General features: G+C 38.0%; 1 protein-coding gene and 1 long non-coding RNA gene across 7 annotated transcripts in view; one reads left to right on the plus strand and one right to left on the minus strand.

Moving 5' to 3' along the window:
• Positions 1-1,639: 1,639 nt before the first annotated feature.
• On the minus strand, positions 1,640-18,132 carry AADAT (aminoadipate aminotransferase). 4 transcript variants are annotated; one of them, XM_068681223.1, is made up of 14 exons: positions 18,051-18,132; positions 17,072-17,140; positions 15,273-15,441; positions 14,189-14,321; positions 13,526-13,600; positions 12,133-12,342; positions 11,563-11,628; positions 10,725-10,807; positions 9,433-9,529; positions 8,559-8,620; positions 6,185-6,249; positions 4,617-4,723; positions 3,858-3,959; positions 1,640-2,655 (listed from the first exon to the last, which is right to left on the minus strand). In XM_068681223.1, exons 2-14 carry the CDS (start codon positions 17,136-17,138, stop codon positions 2,617-2,619), a joined length of 1,275 nt encoding a protein of 424 aa, XP_068537324.1. In that variant the 5' UTR covers positions 17,139-17,140; positions 18,051-18,132; the 3' UTR covers positions 1,640-2,616. The 4 variants fall into 4 exon arrangements, with proteins under 4 accessions (XP_068537324.1, XP_068537325.1, XP_068537323.1 ...); XM_068681224.1 differs by lacking the exon at positions 18,051-18,132 and adding an exon at positions 17,699-17,799; XM_068681222.1 differs by lacking the exon at positions 18,051-18,132 and having other exon boundaries at positions 17,072-17,207.
• LOC137856165 (uncharacterized) overlaps positions 7,469-18,716 on the plus strand; it is a 59,247-nt gene continuing 47,999 nt past the window's right edge. For all 3 annotated transcript variants that reach the window (XR_011096243.1, XR_011096242.1, XR_011096241.1), the window contains exon 1: positions 7,469-7,532. This is a non-coding gene — a long non-coding RNA (uncharacterized lncRNA). The remainder of the gene's footprint in view (positions 7,533-18,716) is intronic.

The following is an 18,716-nucleotide window of genomic DNA, read 5'->3' on the forward strand; positions in this document are numbered from 1 at the left end:
GAGAATATGGACTGCAAAGGCAGAACTGAAAGTACTGCAGATCTATAGGCCACAAGGTTCTAAAAGACAAGGTCCTACACAGAGCAAACCATTATTGAAGAATCAAGTTTAAAATGAAAGTTATGTTCAGAATTTATGGGACAATCCCCCAAAACTAAGCCAAACGTTTTCCACAACGCGTCCTCTGTAAATTCCTGCATACCACCACTGATACTCATGGACACATTCGGTTGGATGAAATAATTCTCTGTGTGCTCACAGTTTAGCATAAGAATCGTCATAACTGTATATGGACATACATTCTCTCTTCTAATGAATTCCCCATAGGTTTTCCCACAGTCCCCCAATTATTCATTAATCAGACTTATGCTGGGAGGCTCTCATTTTGAAGTAGAGGCGTGTATTTTCCTTCTCATCAATGACCTGTGTGGACGTAAAATTTGCACATGCAATTTATGCAGAAATTTGGGAATTATGTTGGAGTTATCAAAGTTAGTATTTCCATCCTTGCTGGGAAAAACTGCACCCCCTTGCTACACCTGTACAACTCCCAAAGCAGAAGTGTGACATGCCACACAGTGAGTCTGTATGTGTGCCACAACACGTGCACAAGTGGTATGAATAGAATGTGCTGAAATTCACAGTCCTTGTACAATCATTGGGGTCATGTATAGGGGCTAGTTGTCCAGAATTTCTAGGCATTTTTTGTCTACCAAAGGTCTGAAAATGCAATGGAACAGAGTTGTAGGTACAACACCAAGTGCAAACAATGTTCCACTCAGCAAAATATCTGGAGCCCCAGCCTGCTTGGAGCTGAGCACCTCAGGCTGCTCTCTGTAGTGTTGCTACAAACCCTTCCACAGCCGTTGTTGCCCCTACCCCGGTAGCACCAGAGATGTGCTTACAAAATGGAGCCCTCTCCTTCCCCGTATCCTCTCTTCCCCAACAGTAGATTGTACTACTTGCATCAGATCTCCAAATCCAGCTATGAATAAAAGTGGCTATTTGCTTTTGGAGGGCTGAAATATAAAGGGAAAAAGAGCACTAACAAAACCTTCATTACCTGATCATTTCCATGTGAATCTGCTGCCTGGCATTTTCCTTTTGTATCTAAATGCCTTCCTCCAGGAGCATTTAATCACAGTGAATCCTGTGTCCCAGGAGACCAGAAACTGTACTATGAGGTTCAGTTAAACAGCATGTGCATATAAGATTTCACTACCATTGTTCACTTTGCATTGTTCAGGATATTAATTTAATTTTAGATGGTTCACCACAGTCAGGGAAAGAAAACCAAGCTCTCTCCAAATTAAATTAGCTGATAGTAAAAACATCTGATGTGCAGCAAATGGGACTGCATTTTCCTTACATTCAACTAGATAATCATTCAGAGCTCTGAAAGGTGAAGAGTATTATTCAACACATCACAAATGTAAGGCTTGCTTAATAATGATATTTTGATTACATTTTTCTAATTCGGGTCTGGCTTAACAATGGCAGTAGTATTTGCCTGAGAGCTCTAATCAGTCTTAAATGACATTCCCATTTATTCCTCTGTAAAATACAACAGCTATATTATTTTAATTAAATAGATATGTCAGCTCATTCTATTGTATAAAATTATTTTCTAAATTGAACATGAGATAAAAATTGTTTTATTGATGATAGAAAAGTCTGAGGTTTCAAAATCGCTACACGTGGTTATGAAACTGAGTTGAACCTGAAAACTTGCTGTTAAGCAGCAGTATAGAGAGAACACTGTTAGTTTGGACTTCCATTAGCACCATCAAAAGTGTAAAAATGCAGAGATTCGTCTTGAAAGATCTGCAACTTCAAAGATGGTGTTGGTGCCCTAGGAGCAGCTTCGGGACTGCAGACTCCCCCTGGTGCTGTGTCACCCCAAGGGACTCTGTGCTGGGGCTGGCTTTAGCCACAGCACCAGCTTGCAGCGAGGACTGGAGAGAAACCTAGAGATGTGGGTTGGGCTGCAGAGTCATTAAGTAAAGTTGTTTTACTTACACCTTGATTTTGTCAGTTTCAAATTTAAAACATCCTTACCTAATTTTTATCTGACCAAACTTTAGTAAAAGTAAATATTGATCTTCAAATCTTCAAAACCAGATACTGTACAGCGAGCCAAGAAGGAAAGTGGCACACAAAAACAATTCCAACTTAAGGTGTTGCAGGAATGTATCAGCTAGGATTAAGAAATAATGCTTAAGACCACCTCAGGTGTAACTTCCTAAGTAACTGACTTCCCTGCTTCCCAACCCAAACAGAAAACAAAAGCGAAAAAACAAACAAACAAACAAAAAAACAACAAATAAAATCTAACAGTACTATGGATTTGACAGGAAACAACAACAGAACATTTTGTTCTTAACTATATAAAATGCTTTTGAATTGGAATAAAGTTAGTAATGTAATGTCCTGTCAAAAAAAGGCAAATTATTTCAGCTAAAAAATAGAAATAAAAATGAAAGAATGAAAAGCAATCCAAAGGAAACAACCACAGTGTTGTACTTGTTTTTAAAGTATTCTGATGAAATACAAGTGTTAACAAGTATTTTCTGGAGATATTTTTGATTGCTCTATGTGCTCTGTTCAGCTTTTCCATCAAGCTTCTTTTATAAGGTCAGCCAGTCTCCTGAAAGCCTGCAATGATACAAAGATAGTTCTCATTCATATTCCAGCATTACTTAAATAAACAGTAAATCTGTAAAGCTACTAAAACTACCCTAACAATATATGAACTCACAGTTTTATACTGCCAAATTCTGCTGATACTCCGTTTTACTTTTTTAACAACGCATATGGGCCTCGAATCATATTGTGACTAGATAAAGCTTCTACTAATCTGCTAGAAAATAAAAGGTAGGACTTTCTGAAAAAAAAAAAAAAACACAAAAAACTATGTATAGTGATATTCAATGATTATTCAGAGTTCACCTGCAACTAACGAGTTGTACTTTTAATACAACTAGTGATCCTTAGAAATGTATCTCTTTTAAGGCAGTATAAGAGCCTAGAGGCTCCAAAGGTAAGAGAAAAAGAAGAACAGTTTAGTGGGGAAACATGCAGTACAATGTCAGCAAGATACAATCTGTCTGTCAGTAGTATGGTTATGAATTAATTTCAACAAGAAGAAGGAATAAATACAGAAGAAGAAAGAAAAGGAAAACAGAAACACCCTTCTGTTACAAATGTTTGTAACTGAATGAAAATGAAACTCCAAATACTGAACTTGCAAGCACCTGAATCAAAGGAGTATTAAATCTGCACAAATAAATATATCCTAGTCTTTCTCTCCACTGATTTTACATATACAGCCAAATAACATCCAAAACATTTGTAAAATACATAGATTCCTGAGAAATGGAATGCAACATGTATGTGAACTGTAGGAAAGAAAAACAATATTCTTTCGTATGAAGGACTGACAACATATACAAAAAAAGTAATTCAGTCTCAAGAATGGACAACCTGGAAAATAAAGAAACATGATGCTTCCTAGTGCTAAGACAAACAGCAAAACTTACTCTAACTTCATTAAAGCCTTTCTGAATAATATCTGGGTTGATTAAGTGTGAGAATCTGCATGTATAAGATACACAGAAAAAAATCAAGTGGTCCTAAAAATTTAGTACCTTTCAGGTAATTCCCATATAAGTATCTTGCGTAAGAAACAGCTAATACTGCTTTAGAAGTACTGGCTTACTGTGTGAGTACTAAAACAACTACATTAGGCAAATAAGAATATGCATAAGAAGTAAGTATTTAAAAATAAGGGAACATCGTTAATGTGAGAAACTGTTCTTGAAAAGAAAGTAAAAAAAAATAAAAATTCTCTCACTTACCAGATCCATCTGGGCTGGAGAAGATAGAGAGAAGGAAGCTCTGACATAAGAACTAGGCTCTGAACTATTGATATTGAATGCTCTTCCAGGAACAAGTAACACCTAAGTAAAAGTGATTAGACACCTAGGTACAACCACTTGTATGGTTTTAAAACAGTATATTATATTAAATTTTAGAAGGCTCACTGTTGAAACACTGATATCAGAACGTTGCTAAATATATTCTGCCTCTTCAAAACAGGAAGCTAAAAATATGGAAACTGGTATCAGACTTTCATAAAAGAAAAAAAAAAAACAAAGAACAAAAAAACAAAACAGATAGCTCTTAGGCTGGTTGGTAACAAGGTCTGGCTTGTTATCATGTTTAGATATACCAGTGTGGTGGGATGTAGTTTACTCAGTGCACGGTGTGATTGTAGAAACAAAATCACACTTAATTTCTCTTATTAAGAAGATATATTTCTGTATCAATGATGGCTGCCCAATATGTTAGTATTATATATATATATCATATATATTATATATAATATTATATATGATTTAAATTTAAGCTGATTAAATATCAACATTTGAATACAGACAAGAAAATACTTTATTGAGTCACTACATTATGTGACAGTTGTGACTCAGAGACTCAGTGATGATTGGGCACTCAAGTTCCTTTACTTTTATGTGTGTGCATATGTGCAGATAGATATGGTAAATTTATTTTATCCTTTCCTCATTTAACATCATAAACCATTAAGCCATAAATCATACTTCTTTCTGCAAGGCTTTTTCCATGATCAGCTGCTCTGTATCAGAAACTCCCTTAATTTTGATCCATAAGAACATGCCAGCAGCAGGAGGATACCATTCTGCCAAGCCTAGAGAAAGAAAAAAGAACTGAATCAAAAAAAAGAAACTTCTGCTCCACCTGTAATAAATACATTATAGATTCAGGGATGTGGATCTGTTGCTCCAATGAACTCAAAGGGAATTTGGCCACAGATCCAGAATGCCACTTGCTAAATTTATGATAATAATGAAATCTGTGTGCGCTTACTGCACTCATGCTGGTATTTTCAGAATTTTTTGCGAAAGAGATTACTTTGAATTTTGAAAAACCGAACTATTAAGAAATTAAATTTCTTGATTACATTGAGATCAAGTAAACACTCTCTCCAAGCAGTCTAAAATATTTTTTTCTGGTGCAGTTTATTCCAGTACTACGTTGACTATCAATGTAATTTAAGTGTAGCAAAGCAGAAAAATGTTTTCCTTTAAATTGGTTATAGATTTTTGCCCAAAGAAAATGGGAGTCTAGGAATTATGAGGAGGATGAGAGGGCTTAGAGAGGATTTATGTTTTAAATTGTATATGCAGACTTACTGTGTACCTTTATTTACCTAGAAGCAATTATTTACTTGTTTTAGGATGTGTTTTTTGAAAAAAATATTTATTTGACTTATCATCTTCATCTCTTCCTTGATGTATTACATAGCTACAAAATAAAGGTCTGTTTTCTGTAATAATATGGCTCCTGTCTCTAAAAAAATGTGAAGACCCTATAATCTTACATATGAGTATATTTTCTCAACACACCGTAAGAGAACACGGTGCTATTATACTGTTTTGATATTTGGGAAACTGGGACAAAGGGGGTCCAAATTCAATAACCCATGATCATACAGATCCACGTAGAAAAAGAGAAAATACTTATCTAAAAAACATGAATTGGCAAGAGTAAGTATATTAGTGACCATATGGTATTCAAGTACCTAGGTCCCACGGAAGTGTCTCAGCTAAGTGGGCAGTTCTTAAATATTGCTGTTTCTACTTCAGACTGCCTAAACACAGGGAGTCACTAAAGGTAATTACACTGGTGTTGATCAGTTTCTTTCTGTGCTCTGATCAACCACAGAAGTGGACATCTAAAATTCATTTCTGAAAGAAGGACCATCACTAGTACTGTATCAGTTGTTCGTATCTTCTTTTAAATTTAGGTATTTGAATCTGGGTATTTCAAGTGGAGATTTTAAAGACAGAAATTTTAAACACAAGTATAAAAATACAGTGGAGTGAAATACATGCTTTTTGTAAAACTGCTTTATACAGTAATGCAGTGAGCTTTTTACTCATCTTCATCTCGTCCCCCATCAGAAAAGCATGAAAACAGCAGCTTTAGATAATTTGTCCTAAGCTTAATATTTAATGTCATTGATTTGCTTATAGTGCTTACCTATCACTTCAGTCAAGAGATGACCTTTACTGATTTTTCTTGAACACGAAGATGATAAATAGCTAGAGAAAAAGTCTAAGTAATTAGCTGTGTTGCACTCACTGACCTTTTAACCACTTGTCAGCAGCAACAAGCATTGCATCCCGCTGGGTCTTGTAGAACTCCACAACTCTGAAAGTAAATTATCAATTCCAAGTCATGATCCCATAGTGCTTCAGAGTCTATTTGTTTCCAAAAGCAGAAACAAGGCTTTTCTACTTTAACAAATAAAATGCACACTTGGTGGAAATATGAGTATATCCTAGATCAGCACAATACAATAATGTATATATGAAACTTTGTACATGTATCAGAAAGGTCTTGAATGCTTCGGTGTCTCTCCAGCAAAGCACAGATCAATTGGATAGAGGAAGTGCCTTTGTAGTTGCTTCTTAATATTTACAGGTCAGGGAAAATTCAGTACTAAACAATACATGATATCCATTCTATCATATCAGTAGATACAAGCCGTGTTAGCAACAGTAATCGCACAAAACAAGCATATAGAAGAAAATCAAAGACGTGTACATCTGTAAAAGCACATACTTGATATTGGTGCATTTGGGTTGAATTTCTGCAATAGGTACACAAGGAAATGATATTTCATAAAGTAAAAAGCAAATCACATGATAAACTTGTCATGACTATTTGACGAGTTCCCTTGTTCTAACCCTTTGAAGCTATTGCCTTCACACTTTAACTAAAACTTCCAAATAATTCAATGTCTTACTTGGGAAAATGACCCGAACCTAACTAAGTTCCAACAGGGACAAGTCTTGTAGAGTTACTACTTCTGTTGGCATAAAATTAGAGAGCTGTGATTCTGCAATGGTAGACACGAGAAATGTTTGATACAGATTTCATAAATCTGGTGTAAAGGGGTTTCCTTCCCTGGGGATAAACTGTACTTAGTAATTTTAAATGTACATTTTTGATACTCTTTGAACCCAGAGCTTTGATTTCTGCATGTATTTTATTGAACCTGATAGACAAACAACACGTATCTCAAGGACCCAGATTATACCAATTGCTACACTCTGCAAGAAATGGTAAATCTTCTGCAATTTTTACTGCATCATAAATTCTGTCGTAACTTCTCTGCCTTTTTGTGATGTTCTTTCACTTTCATGTTGGAATGAAATTTTACGCATGAGACAAGACTTTCACAGAAATTTAACTGCTCCAAACCACAGCCTAGCTACTAGTCAGGAACATGATCTGACAAGTCAACTGACCCCAATGAAATCACAAGGAAATTGTACTCAGTTGTTGGGCCTAATCAATAAGTCACCTGACAGTGGGGTCTAGAAGGTTATAAAGGGTTGTAGCTAGCCTACTATAGTACTGCTTTCATTAGGTCAAGAGGAAGAACAGCTTTCTGGTTTGAATAAGGTTGCCTCACTGTCAGGAAGAAGGTAAGTGAAAAGATGTTTAAGATGTATCTTCTAGTTGCTGAAAGTAGAGTTGAAGCGTGGCCCAAGTTCCCCTACAAAATCTATCATTATGCTCTTATTTCTTATATAAATCCCATGGAATCTAAAACAAGGCAAAACTAGGACTATTTTTTTTCTTTTTTTTCTTTTTAGCTAGTGGTAGTTACAGTATAGTTAACAGTTAGATGCTCAGGGCACAGAAGTGGCTGTTGCAGTCGGACAAAAGAAACTTTTTCATGCTTTTCTCACATTCCTGTTACAAGGCTTTACGATGCATAGCATACTACCCCTTGATGCAGAAACCTGGAGTTCTAAGGGTATTTAAGTATGCCATTTGAAATGAAGCATGGATACTCCCAGGAAAACAACTGAAAAATAAATGTGTGTTGGTCACTGTAAGAAATGCCTCACTGAGTTAGACCCTGAACCCTCTGTCACCAAATATGGTGATAGAGGAAATGTTTAGCGAGTCTAGGTGAACCTTGATGTTTTCTGTAGTGCTTTCTGTTCTTATTTCTCCAGCATCCCCAATAATTGGATTAAGGCTGTTAGAGGATGAATCACTGAGCTAGGGAGGGAAGAATTCCCATATAGAAGCCATGCTGACTCCTGTGTAAGACTATCTCAATGATCTTAGTCTCTGTTATAGACCCTATCTAGCAGTGGTATCTTCATTTACTGCCCTGTAGCTCCCAGGATCCTCTTCAGTTCTTTTCAGATTGGAGTTGCATAGTTGCTATGCTAGGGGACCAACAGATTGCCAGCCTGTAGTGGTAGTTTACATGCCTTGACCTGCATTTCTGCAGTTTTACACAGAGTTCCTTCAGCACTTTCATAGGAATACTGCCAGTCTTGCTGACCTGGCTTACCCCATTGGCCTAGGACTGCTCATCTGTTTACCTCAAACTGATACATCTCCTCTGGCCTGTTCACTGTAAGGAGTATTTTGTGTAGGTAACAAGAAGCAGCATGACAGATGATGGGATTCAGCACGTGACATGATCCTACCTGTCTATATGCTCCAAAAAGCCCTTTTCTCCCCATTGCTGAAGAAGCTGTGATATCATAATCTAAAGAAATAAAGCACACCATCAATACTGTATTTTAAACAGGACTTTTCCACAATCATCAAAAGACATGTAGCCATATCTCATTCAGAATTCCACATGGGCAAGCAATTGCATGTGTGGTCTCTTGGAGTCCTTTATAGACAGAGGTAGCAGCAGCAACAGACAGTTTTATTCCATGTTACATCTGTCTCCAAGGTTCCTTAAGTATTTAGATGCTGGGGCAGGAGGAAGAAAGTCAAGTGGAGAACTAAAGGAAGGCAATGTGTGTTGCTTTACAGGAGTTTCTTCCACCCCATCAGTCTCTCTGCTTCAATACTGCCTCTATGATGAATTAGCAGAGCTAGAAGATGAAGGTCATATCTAGATATGCTTGATGTCTCTCTCCTTTACTTATTACTAATTATAAAAGGGTTGTAGATGGCTGACTGCGTTGTGATGCCTGTGTGCTGCCAGTAGTCTTTTAGCTACTGACTAATGAAAAATGGAGGGGGGAGTACTTTTATATGCTTTATGTTGAGGTTTTTCAAGTGAACCTACTGTCAAGAGAAAATAATTTAAATCTTGGTTCTTGAAATCTGATGGCTAAGGGCATGTTAGCTGAAGCAGTGGTGCTTTCCATGTACTAAGATACCCTCAAGGCCTGGTTGTAATTTCTTTGGTGGTCTCTCTTCTTTGGCAAAAATGACAATGCAGGTTTTTATAACTAAAACTGACAAGTGCAGAGCAGCTGTAAAATGTTTGTTCTTGTTTTCCTGTACCATGAAGTATGTTATCTTTTCTCAATACAATTCAGTTAGCAGTTTAGTACTTGCCTGTGTGAAAGTGCTGGTGTGCATTGTTGAAACCTGAATGTGTAGAATAACTCTGTCAATAAGAGGCTTGGGACCTGTCAGAAAACCTATTCTCAACCTAGAAGAAAGAAAAAAAACATTACTACAGGAAATGCAATATGCTAATCTTTGTGTAAGTTATTGTTTAACTTATAACTGGAAAACCTGTAACCATTTCACTGACACTGTAAGGATCTTTTATGCATTTATATTTTCATACTGCTCTAAGTCCCAGCTTTAAGCAACTTGTGAGCTAAGTATCGGTCATGAGAAAAAATAAATAAAAAAGGGCTTTTAATGCTTATAGTTGCTTCCTGGTTCTGGGACTTCAGGACGTATCCCAAATTTGTAGGATTTTCTCTGCAACCATAAGGATTACATGAATCAAAGGGAAAGAAAGGTGGATTATTCACAGAACTGAAATCACAAATGCTCATGTTTTATGGAAAAACAGATAGGAACTGACAAACAGGCTTGCTCTTTTTGCTTGCTTTCAGCACTGCAGAATAAACAGAATCTACACTGATAAACTAGACTCTTATTCATTTCAAGGCTTATGACCCATCTTTACTCAGATTGTCTGGAGCAGTTATTTGAAGAAAAATAGAATCAGTAAGCTCAGATGTGTTGTTGACAAAGATAAGATTGCATCATGCCTTTTTGTAGTTTCACTTCTCAAAGTGTAATCACACTTAGCATCATGTTGTCTCCCCACTTGGGGATGGAGTTACAATCCACTAGCTGCCAGTGCAGAATTCATATTATTTTATGTCTACCAGAATAGTAAGCAGAAGTGAGTTAAAAATCAAACAAGTCAATCTGTGTGTAATTGAAAACAGCCAGCCTAATTTTTCAGATGAAGACAATTGGTAAGAACTGAAGATAAGAGATCAGTATAATGCTATGCTTGTTAAGAATGATGCCATCATTTCTCTTTTATATTGGAAGTGCAGGGAGTCTGCAGGAATGGTAAGAGGAGAAATGGAAAAAGTTTTTTAGGAGTTGCAGGAACAGAGCTGCAGCCTAGCATCTCAGTCTTTCTGCCTGTATGGTGCCTGGAAGACTGGGCTGCCTGGGTCAAATGGCCTATCAGTATCAGGAGGGAAACTGAAGTAAAATAACTGTGAAGAGATTACAAGAAAAGTGAGCAAGCTGAAGAAAAGTACTTTTGAGAAATAAGTATTAGATAAAAAAAGACGTGTCTAATCATGTCAGAGGTAGTATTAATATTAGGACTTAACATATAATGCTGAGTGGTCTGTAACTGGCCTTACCCAGATGAGAGAATTTTAGAGAAAGAGTCAGTCCTGATAACTCGGCCATCCAAATCCATTGAGAGAAAAGTTGGAGCCCATGGCTTGGAAGAAAAAAAAAAATTCAAGTTGCTAGTATGAATTATGGAAGAATTACTTTCTTTGCTAAGAAGACATAATTATTTCTTAAAAAAATTTTGCTAGCAAATATTTTAGACGGATATTCAAAGAACAAAATGCAGTAACTTGCTTGCAAATGATTGTTTAGATGAGCTGTCTGAGATGTGATAAAGTTCTATGAAAGTCATCAAGAATCAATGTTGTCACTTTTTGATGCTTAGCCCATTGCTCTCCATACAAGTGTTCAGTTCAAGTTTTGGTATGGTGCCATAAGTAGGGGAGATAAATAATGGATTCTCTGAGAAGGTGTTTTGGGAAAACTCCCTTAGAGTCTCTAAAAGGCAAAGGGGTAGAAATGAGATGCACTAGATTGGAAGTAGGTGGTCTTCCATTGAAAGGAGAAGTGACTGGGCTGAAAGGAACATTAAGAGGCTGCTATTTTTATAAAGCTGCTTCAGTGGCATATTTGTTCTGCTCTGCAGGCAAAGTCTTTGGCACTTTCTTAATACTGAAAGAAATTCTGCCCTTTTTAAAGCTTAAGGAATTTAAACCACCATGATTAACTGGCTGATGCAATAAAATACCATAAAGGGGACAAATACTCAAAGTAGTAATAGACTGCTAGGCCTGCAACTAATTTGGAAGGACATGAAAAAGAGCATGCAGGAAGATTTATGGCTCAAACCTTAGTTCTGCTTGGGACAAGAAAACGTGCTACTTAGTATAAAAGACAGATTACCTTTTCAAACTGAAGGAAGTAGTAAGGATCATCTTCTATTATAAGGAAATCATATTTTCTTGCAAGCTAAAGAAATAAATTAATACAAAGAAAAGATTCATTAAAATGTCAAGACTGTAAATTCAGTTATTTGTATACTGTGGGTCTATTACCAGGACCGCACCACGATCCCACCCATTCACTATGTACAAGGTCCAGAAGGTTTTACATGCCCAGTCCGGAGCAATTTAAACAGTAGACATTGTACCTGCAGTGGAAGGACGGTTATGTAACTGAAGGTCTACTCCATGTAGTGTTTAAACTGTACAGTACACTTGCAGTAAACACACTCTGAAGCCCATGGCAAAGGTAGCAGTCAGCAATGGGCTACTACTGAAAAAAAAATTTACCTAATGCATAGTCTACTTCTGCAGAGTTGTCATGAAAGATTTTACTTTAAACCAAGTTATGGGAAGAATGTCTACTAGAGCAATAATGAACCCAATGCAACACGTGGAGTATCCTTAACTGAAACAAGACTGACATTGATCCATTTCTACTAACAAGTTTCATAAAGCCCCAGCTATGTACCTGGTAGATCTCCTTTTTGCGCTCTGCAGTCAGAGAGTTGCCAGTTGGGTTGCAGCCATTCGGAATAGTGTATAGGAATTTGGGGAGACTGTGACTACGACTTTTTATATCTTCTGGACTCCAAGCAGATAGAATTTCTTTTAGAGCGTTTGGAATAATGCCATGTTGGTCACTAGGAACATTAATAATGTTACAACCCAAAGGTCTCAGCTGTTGACAGGAGGAACAAAACTGTTATAATACTGTAATTCTTAAGTCTTGCTTCTGTCATTTTATCATAGAAGCTTTATAATACCAGTCTTTATATCTATCTCAAACTCTGCTTCCTTGTGATTCCAATGAAAGCTTGCCTCAGCTTGCTGTGCAGCTTGTCAAACTTGGTGTGTAACTCTTAATTTGCGCTGTTAAGCCACCTGAGGAAAAGCAGGTAACTAATGTCTAATTGGTCCTCTTCTATAGGAGATGTCATGATTTCGCCAGCAGAAAGGTATTTCAGGAGTTGTGCTCTCATACTCTCAACACAGAAAAAGTACTGAAACTTCATTTCCTGCTGACAATTTGCATTCTACTTAAGTGGAAGTGCCAGAACTGTAAGCTACTCCCCACTGACAAAGGGCAAAGAATCTGTTCTCAGTAGATAAATTCAGCAATACAACAGAAAAGATGCTACTGTAATGACATGTTGACAGCAGTATGAAAAGATATAGGAAAAATACTAACAAAAAAGTACACTGTCTCCCCTCTGTGGAATTTGAGTTTGTACCATGTAGCTAAGCATTTCAATGTAAAAATGGAAGTTGCTGCCAAAGTATCTTTGATTAGCCAAACATGTTCTCAAATTTAGCATAGCCAACAATATCAAAACTCCTGTTGATGCAAAGGGAAACGAGACTGGAGTGGTATATCATCTATCCGAACTCCTCTTACAGTTCTTATGCATTTTTAGTTGATGTTAAATTACGTACTGATTATTTTTTCAGAGGTAAACTTATTTTTGTACAGTTTTTAATATTTTAAAACTCATGGATGTTCCATGCCTATTCCAACTTACGGGACTTACAGGTACAGTATCAGTGTAATCAGACTATAAAATACTTCAGTTATGAACATTGCTGACATGTTGAAATTACCTACTTATAAATTTGTTTCCAACTGAGTAGGCTATGACAGCTTTCTCCCCAATCTCAAACATGACCTTTGTCCTAGGATTTCGAAAAGGACATTTTGTCCTGGCAATAGTTTTTATGAATTAGTGTTTATGAACTTAATCAGACTGACAGTAAAAACTCAATTCTTAAATGTTTTTGCAGTAAATACAGGTCAAATAAGCCTGCAGATGTAATATATTGCTGTTCAAATGTAACATTCATAGCTTTGTTGCTTAAATACTTACAGCTGCTAGTGTCCCAGCATATGTAGGTGCATCCAAAAGGATGTTGTCTCCAGGATTAATGAGCATTTCAAATACCTGTGAAAGAAAACAGTGTATTTTGGAAAGATTTTACATGTACTTCATAGTTCCAACTTTAGTGGGATTATAAATCTTGATTACATATCAGTAATTCCCTAACAATTTAACTAAGCTGTGTAGAAAACAGATGAAGAATGAGCTTTCCAAATCAAGCTAGGCAATCAGGGAATAACAATTTGCAATGAAAGCAGTTCTCTATACAAATGAAATGGTTCTTCAGCTACAGAAAGGATCAACTAAGCAGTGGACTGAAAAGGCTAAGTATTTAAGTCTAACACAATTATAATTGAGCTACAGCAAAGCAAATAATGCATCAATTACTGCACTGCTTGAGTAACGTGAGATGTTATACTAGATTTTCTGACAGACTTCCTGGTTTATCCAAAGTCAGGTATTTTTGATATGAGACTGCCCAATGTTTTTTATGGTCTATTATCTTGTGTTGATAATATGCTGAGATGTGCATTTAACAAACTACTCTGTGTATTGTTATATACTGACACTTAATGCTGAGTATAACTTAACTGATAGAAGAAAAAACATCTCTTTGAAAGTACTTCTTACATATGGAGTTTTTGTTCTTACTTTGCACAAGCCTTCCTGGCTGCCAGTTGTGACACACACTTCCATTTGTCCTTGCTCAGGACTATAGTTGGCTGTTGGTGGATTGTGTAGATTTCTCTGAAAGTTCTTTAACCAAGACAACAGTTCTGGAATCCTGAAATATGAATAAGATAAGGTGCATCTACTATCTTATACAGGCCAAAGATGGGCTGCTCCTCTAAATCAGTGTCAAATCTTGCACAGTTCAGAGTCTGATTTAACTGTCACTTGCTTTATCAAATGATGAAATATATTTTTTTATGGAAGAGTAGAAGAGATGAACATTTATGGTCTACAGACCAAACTACCTGGGTAGAAATGACTTAGCAATGATGAAATATGGATGGAGGCGAAACAGCATTTTTTCCTAGGAATGGTTTTTCCATACTCAAATGTGGCAATGTGATAAAGCTTGCAACGCTTCTGGAAAAAGACTGTGGGTAGTAAGAAATCTGGAAATGGGCTCTTCAAAAATGCCTTAGGGTTCTGCAGGGTGTTCATAACTGTCTGCATACTTAAGTTGTGACTTTTCCTAATGTTAAAGTGAACACATTACTCTGTCCTGTGTGCCTATGTAGGTACATAAGTATTTTTGCAAGTGTGTCAAAAACCTAATTTGGTGCTAGCTGTTAGAGTGCTAAACTAACTTAATATATGCATTGTTTATACTAAAAATGTCAATACTATAAATACTTCAATTCAACTACCACAAGAAGTATGGGTTGACTTCTTTAATACATGGTACCAAATAAGAGCAAAACAAACACTTCAAGATGTGGAAACTATGCACTGCAATGCAGTATCATTTAATGAGTATCTTATTGCAAAATGAGTCCTTTTAGTGATTTTGGATTTGGATTCTCAAACACCGGCAGCAAGGAAATGCTCTGGCTTAAGAATTCTGAATATTAAAAAATTATTTATCTACTCAAATTTCCACTGAAATGTAAATACTGAGGAAAACCGAAAAGTTAAAGCTGTTTTTGTGAAGATCAATTAATACAAAAAAGGATTTAATGACCCTTTGATTCCAGTATCTTTAAGTGCAAGCAGCCTTCATAGATACCCTGCTGAGGCGGAGTACTGAAGAGCCCTCTTCATCAAATCTTCCCCAATCTCAATAGCATTTCCATGTCCAATGGCAACAGTAGCCTTCTTAAATGGAAAAACATTAGGGTTTGGTGCCCCTCCAGCCAGAGAGATGAGAGATGGAGGAGACCTTTGCATCAATTCAGCTAGAGTAAAAGGAAAAAAACTTGATTACAATCTGATTATTGCAAGAGCTACTCGCACAATTTAGTTAGTATCTAATAATGGACTACAGAAGTTTGTTCTGTATTTCACTTCATTGTTTAACAAGTCATGAATTGAAAAAGATGGTAACTCGTTTTAACCTCGCCTTTCTCTGTGGTTTAAAAAGATGAGGGGTGGGTGGGGGAGGAACAACACCAACATTCTCTTTAAAAATAGCTTTTTCTTGCCTCATCTGGACTGTTTTTATGTTATTAGAAAACCTTTTTGACTGATACCTCTAAGCCTGCAGAGTTTAAAATCTTAATGTCCTTCTGTTTAGACTGATTTTGAATGACTGTTTTTATGTTCTGCCTCATTTTAGTTAACATGGCAGTACACTGCTACCAGTGTACTACATCTATGATGACAGTGTTTCCATAAGGGAGTGGGAATTGTTCTGGCAGCACAGCTTTAGTGGCAGAGGCACTGTGTAAATAAGGCAGCATGAAGAAAATGTTGACAATTCTTGCTTTAAAGTCAATTTCACAATCATTCAGATCCAATCTATGCTCTGCTTGCAGCACAGACTGGACTGCACTTGGCAATTGCACTTGACTTCGTTCAGTCTAAGAGCTCAGAGTATGGCATTCACGCTGGCTTGATGCTTTTACATCAGATATGAGGGGAAAGAGGATACCAAATCTGGTGTTGAGCTTCCTGATATCGGGTTTATTCTCTACTACTTATTAGCAAACTTCAGCGGGGGGAGTTAATTCTTATCAGTTCAGCAGTATGGTTCATGTCTCTGACTTGTGGTTTTGTAAGAAGATTTACTTTATCAAAACTGCAGTGCTGATGCCTTTTTATACAAGCCATGCTACTTAATATTTGTGCTATCACGCGTATCAATGTATCACTTAAAAGGTGAATAGAGAGTAACTAGACTGAATTAGTTGACTTAGCTGTACCTGCATTAAATAATTTAAGCAGAGCAGTAAATGCCAACCCCTTGCCAGGAGAGGAAATTGACCCCTGAAGGCTTAACTACTGATGTATGTCTCATGCTCTGATTCTGTCAGGTCCCCATAGGTTTCAACTGAGTAAGCAAGTAGGCAGTTAACCTTTTCTATTTGTCACCCCGAAGACTATGTAACATGGTAGCCTAAAGATAGCAGTGTAACATAGAAAAGGAAAATGTAGTAACAATGAGCTGGGGTTGGGGAATCTATTAGTAGGATACAGGAAAGTGAGGTGGAGACATGCTGGGACTGAATTTCAAGACATTAGCAGTTTTGTTCCTGGGCAATGAGTGTAAATTGAGTAACAAGCTGTGCCAAAAGCTTTGCTTCAGAAGCAGTAGCAGAGACTTTCAGGCACATGTTTAAGTGACAGAACAATGCTATTTCTTCTGTCCAGATGGGTTTCTGAAATGGTTTGAGGCAATTTACTTTTCTTTATGCCTGTCTGACACCTCCAGTTTAAAAAGAGCAGTTAGCTGGCCTTGCAAATACTTGTCAGCTTATAGCACAATATTCTCTTAAGCCGTTTCAAGCTGTTAGCCACGATACCTCAGAAAAGTCCAGAAAGCAAAGATATTCTTCCAGAGTCCCTACAAAGAAGGTATATACTCACTCAGAAGTCTTATTGGAGATTCCTTTCTTGCTGCACTCACAGTCGTGAGAAACCGAGAATAATTCATATCTGTGGGGAAAGCAGATAGTTGGACATAACGCTGGGAGGAAAGTGCTTCTGGTATGGACATTTGCCACAAGTGAAGCCTCCAATTTGCCATCTCCATAGCTGTGGCCTTTTGTAAATCAATCATCAATTCGTCCATGTTGAAATCAGTGTTGGATTTCTGTTTGGAATTAGGTTTTTTTTACTTTATGCCCAGTGGTTATGTGTCAGCCTCCCAGTGAGGCTGGCACAGGGAGATTAGGCCACGTGCTGCTGGTCAGATAGCAGCACTAAGGCATTGATCCAGGAATTTGGTGCTTGGCTACTGAACAGAAAGTCTTTCCCCTCCCTTTACTTTCCATGTATTTTAAAGACCAGCTTACAAATGTAGAAGTGTTGACAAGACCTTCAACACCCATCAGCTTTTTAAAAATGAGAATCCAGCAGAATAAAGCTGGATTAAATATTGCGTTTAATGTGCTTTAATGATTGCAAGCCAGCATAGAGTCACAACACTTCTCAAGCTGGAGGTGGTTGTCTTCAGGAAGGGTAATTCAGGATGTCTTTCAGGCTGCTACAGACCTGTGTTTTCCTCCCTTTTCCTGGCGCCAGATTGAGCTGATAGCAGAAAGCATTCCTGCAGGGGGCTTCATGGCCCGCTCTCGCGGGAAAGCTATCGGCTTTCTAGGGAAGCATTGCAAGCGAGTGAAGGGCGGAAAGATCTTGTGATTTTCCATAATATTTCAAAGTGCGCTTTCACCGAGCTCGCAGAAAAACAACTGTAGCAACCCGAGCAACATCTTTGTAACTAGAAACGGCCCGTCTGGCAAGAGTGGTTAAAGAAGTCACGCTCCGGCCCCCCCCGCTCCCATTTCCCGGCTCGGGGGCGGCACCGTCGACCCCCGTCCCCCTCCCCGCTGGGGCAGGCACCTACCGGCGGGACGGGGACAGGGCCGGGGCTGGCACCGGGCGGGTGGCGGCGGCGGCTGCCCGCGGTGCTGGGCATGTGCGGGACCGCCCTGGGGCGGGACGGGGCTGGAGGGGGCCGGCGGCGGCATCGGGGCGTGGGGGGAGGAGGGAGAGGGCAGGGAGCGGGGGGGGGTCTGCCTGGGTCCCGGAGGTGTTGGTGAACATGGAGCCCCGGGGGCAGAGTGCTCCCGCTGGTCGCTGCGGCCTCTCCTGGGGCTGAGATCTGTGTGAAATATCCCTAGCCAAAAGAAGGTGCCATTGCAAGATACCATTTTTCCTCCTTTTGGGGTGACTTCCTAGTGTTAGGATCAGCTGACAGGCTTCCTAATTAGATGGAGTAGAGTGATATATAAATGTGGTTCCCTCCTAGTTTCTGTAATGTGGGTGAGGAAGTGTTGTTTGCTTAACTGGTATGTGAATGCTGTCACACTGAAAATCATTTCTGACTTTGATGGCCTGAAGATTTCATGTTCAAGTTTGGGTAATTCCTTTCTAATAGTATGGAAGAGTAAAGAAAAAATAAAGGAAAAGGACATATAACTATAAATTAACATACATTGACAATCTGTAAGAAAATGAAAGGGTATATTGATTACTACTTTAAGCAACCCCAAACAGAATGACACCAGAC

The sequence above is a fragment of the Anas acuta genome, chromosome 4 (assembly GCF_963932015.1).
Source record: "Anas acuta chromosome 4, bAnaAcu1.1, whole genome shotgun sequence".
Classification (NCBI taxonomy): Eukaryota; Metazoa; Chordata; class Aves; order Anseriformes; family Anatidae; genus Anas; species Anas acuta.

Coding starts and splice junctions, on each gene's coding strand:
- AADAT (XM_068681222.1), bottom strand. CDS start 17,201: ATGTCCATACCAGAAGCACTTTCCTCCCAGCGTTATGTCCAACTATCT. Junction 14,322..15,272: donor CAGTACTCCGCCTCAGCAGG/GTATCTATGAAG, acceptor TTCATATTTCAG/GATTCCAGAACTGTTGTCTT. Junction 8,621..9,432: donor ACACCAGCACTTTCACACAG/GCAAGTACTAAA, acceptor TTATTTCTTTAG/ATTATGATATCACAGCTTCT.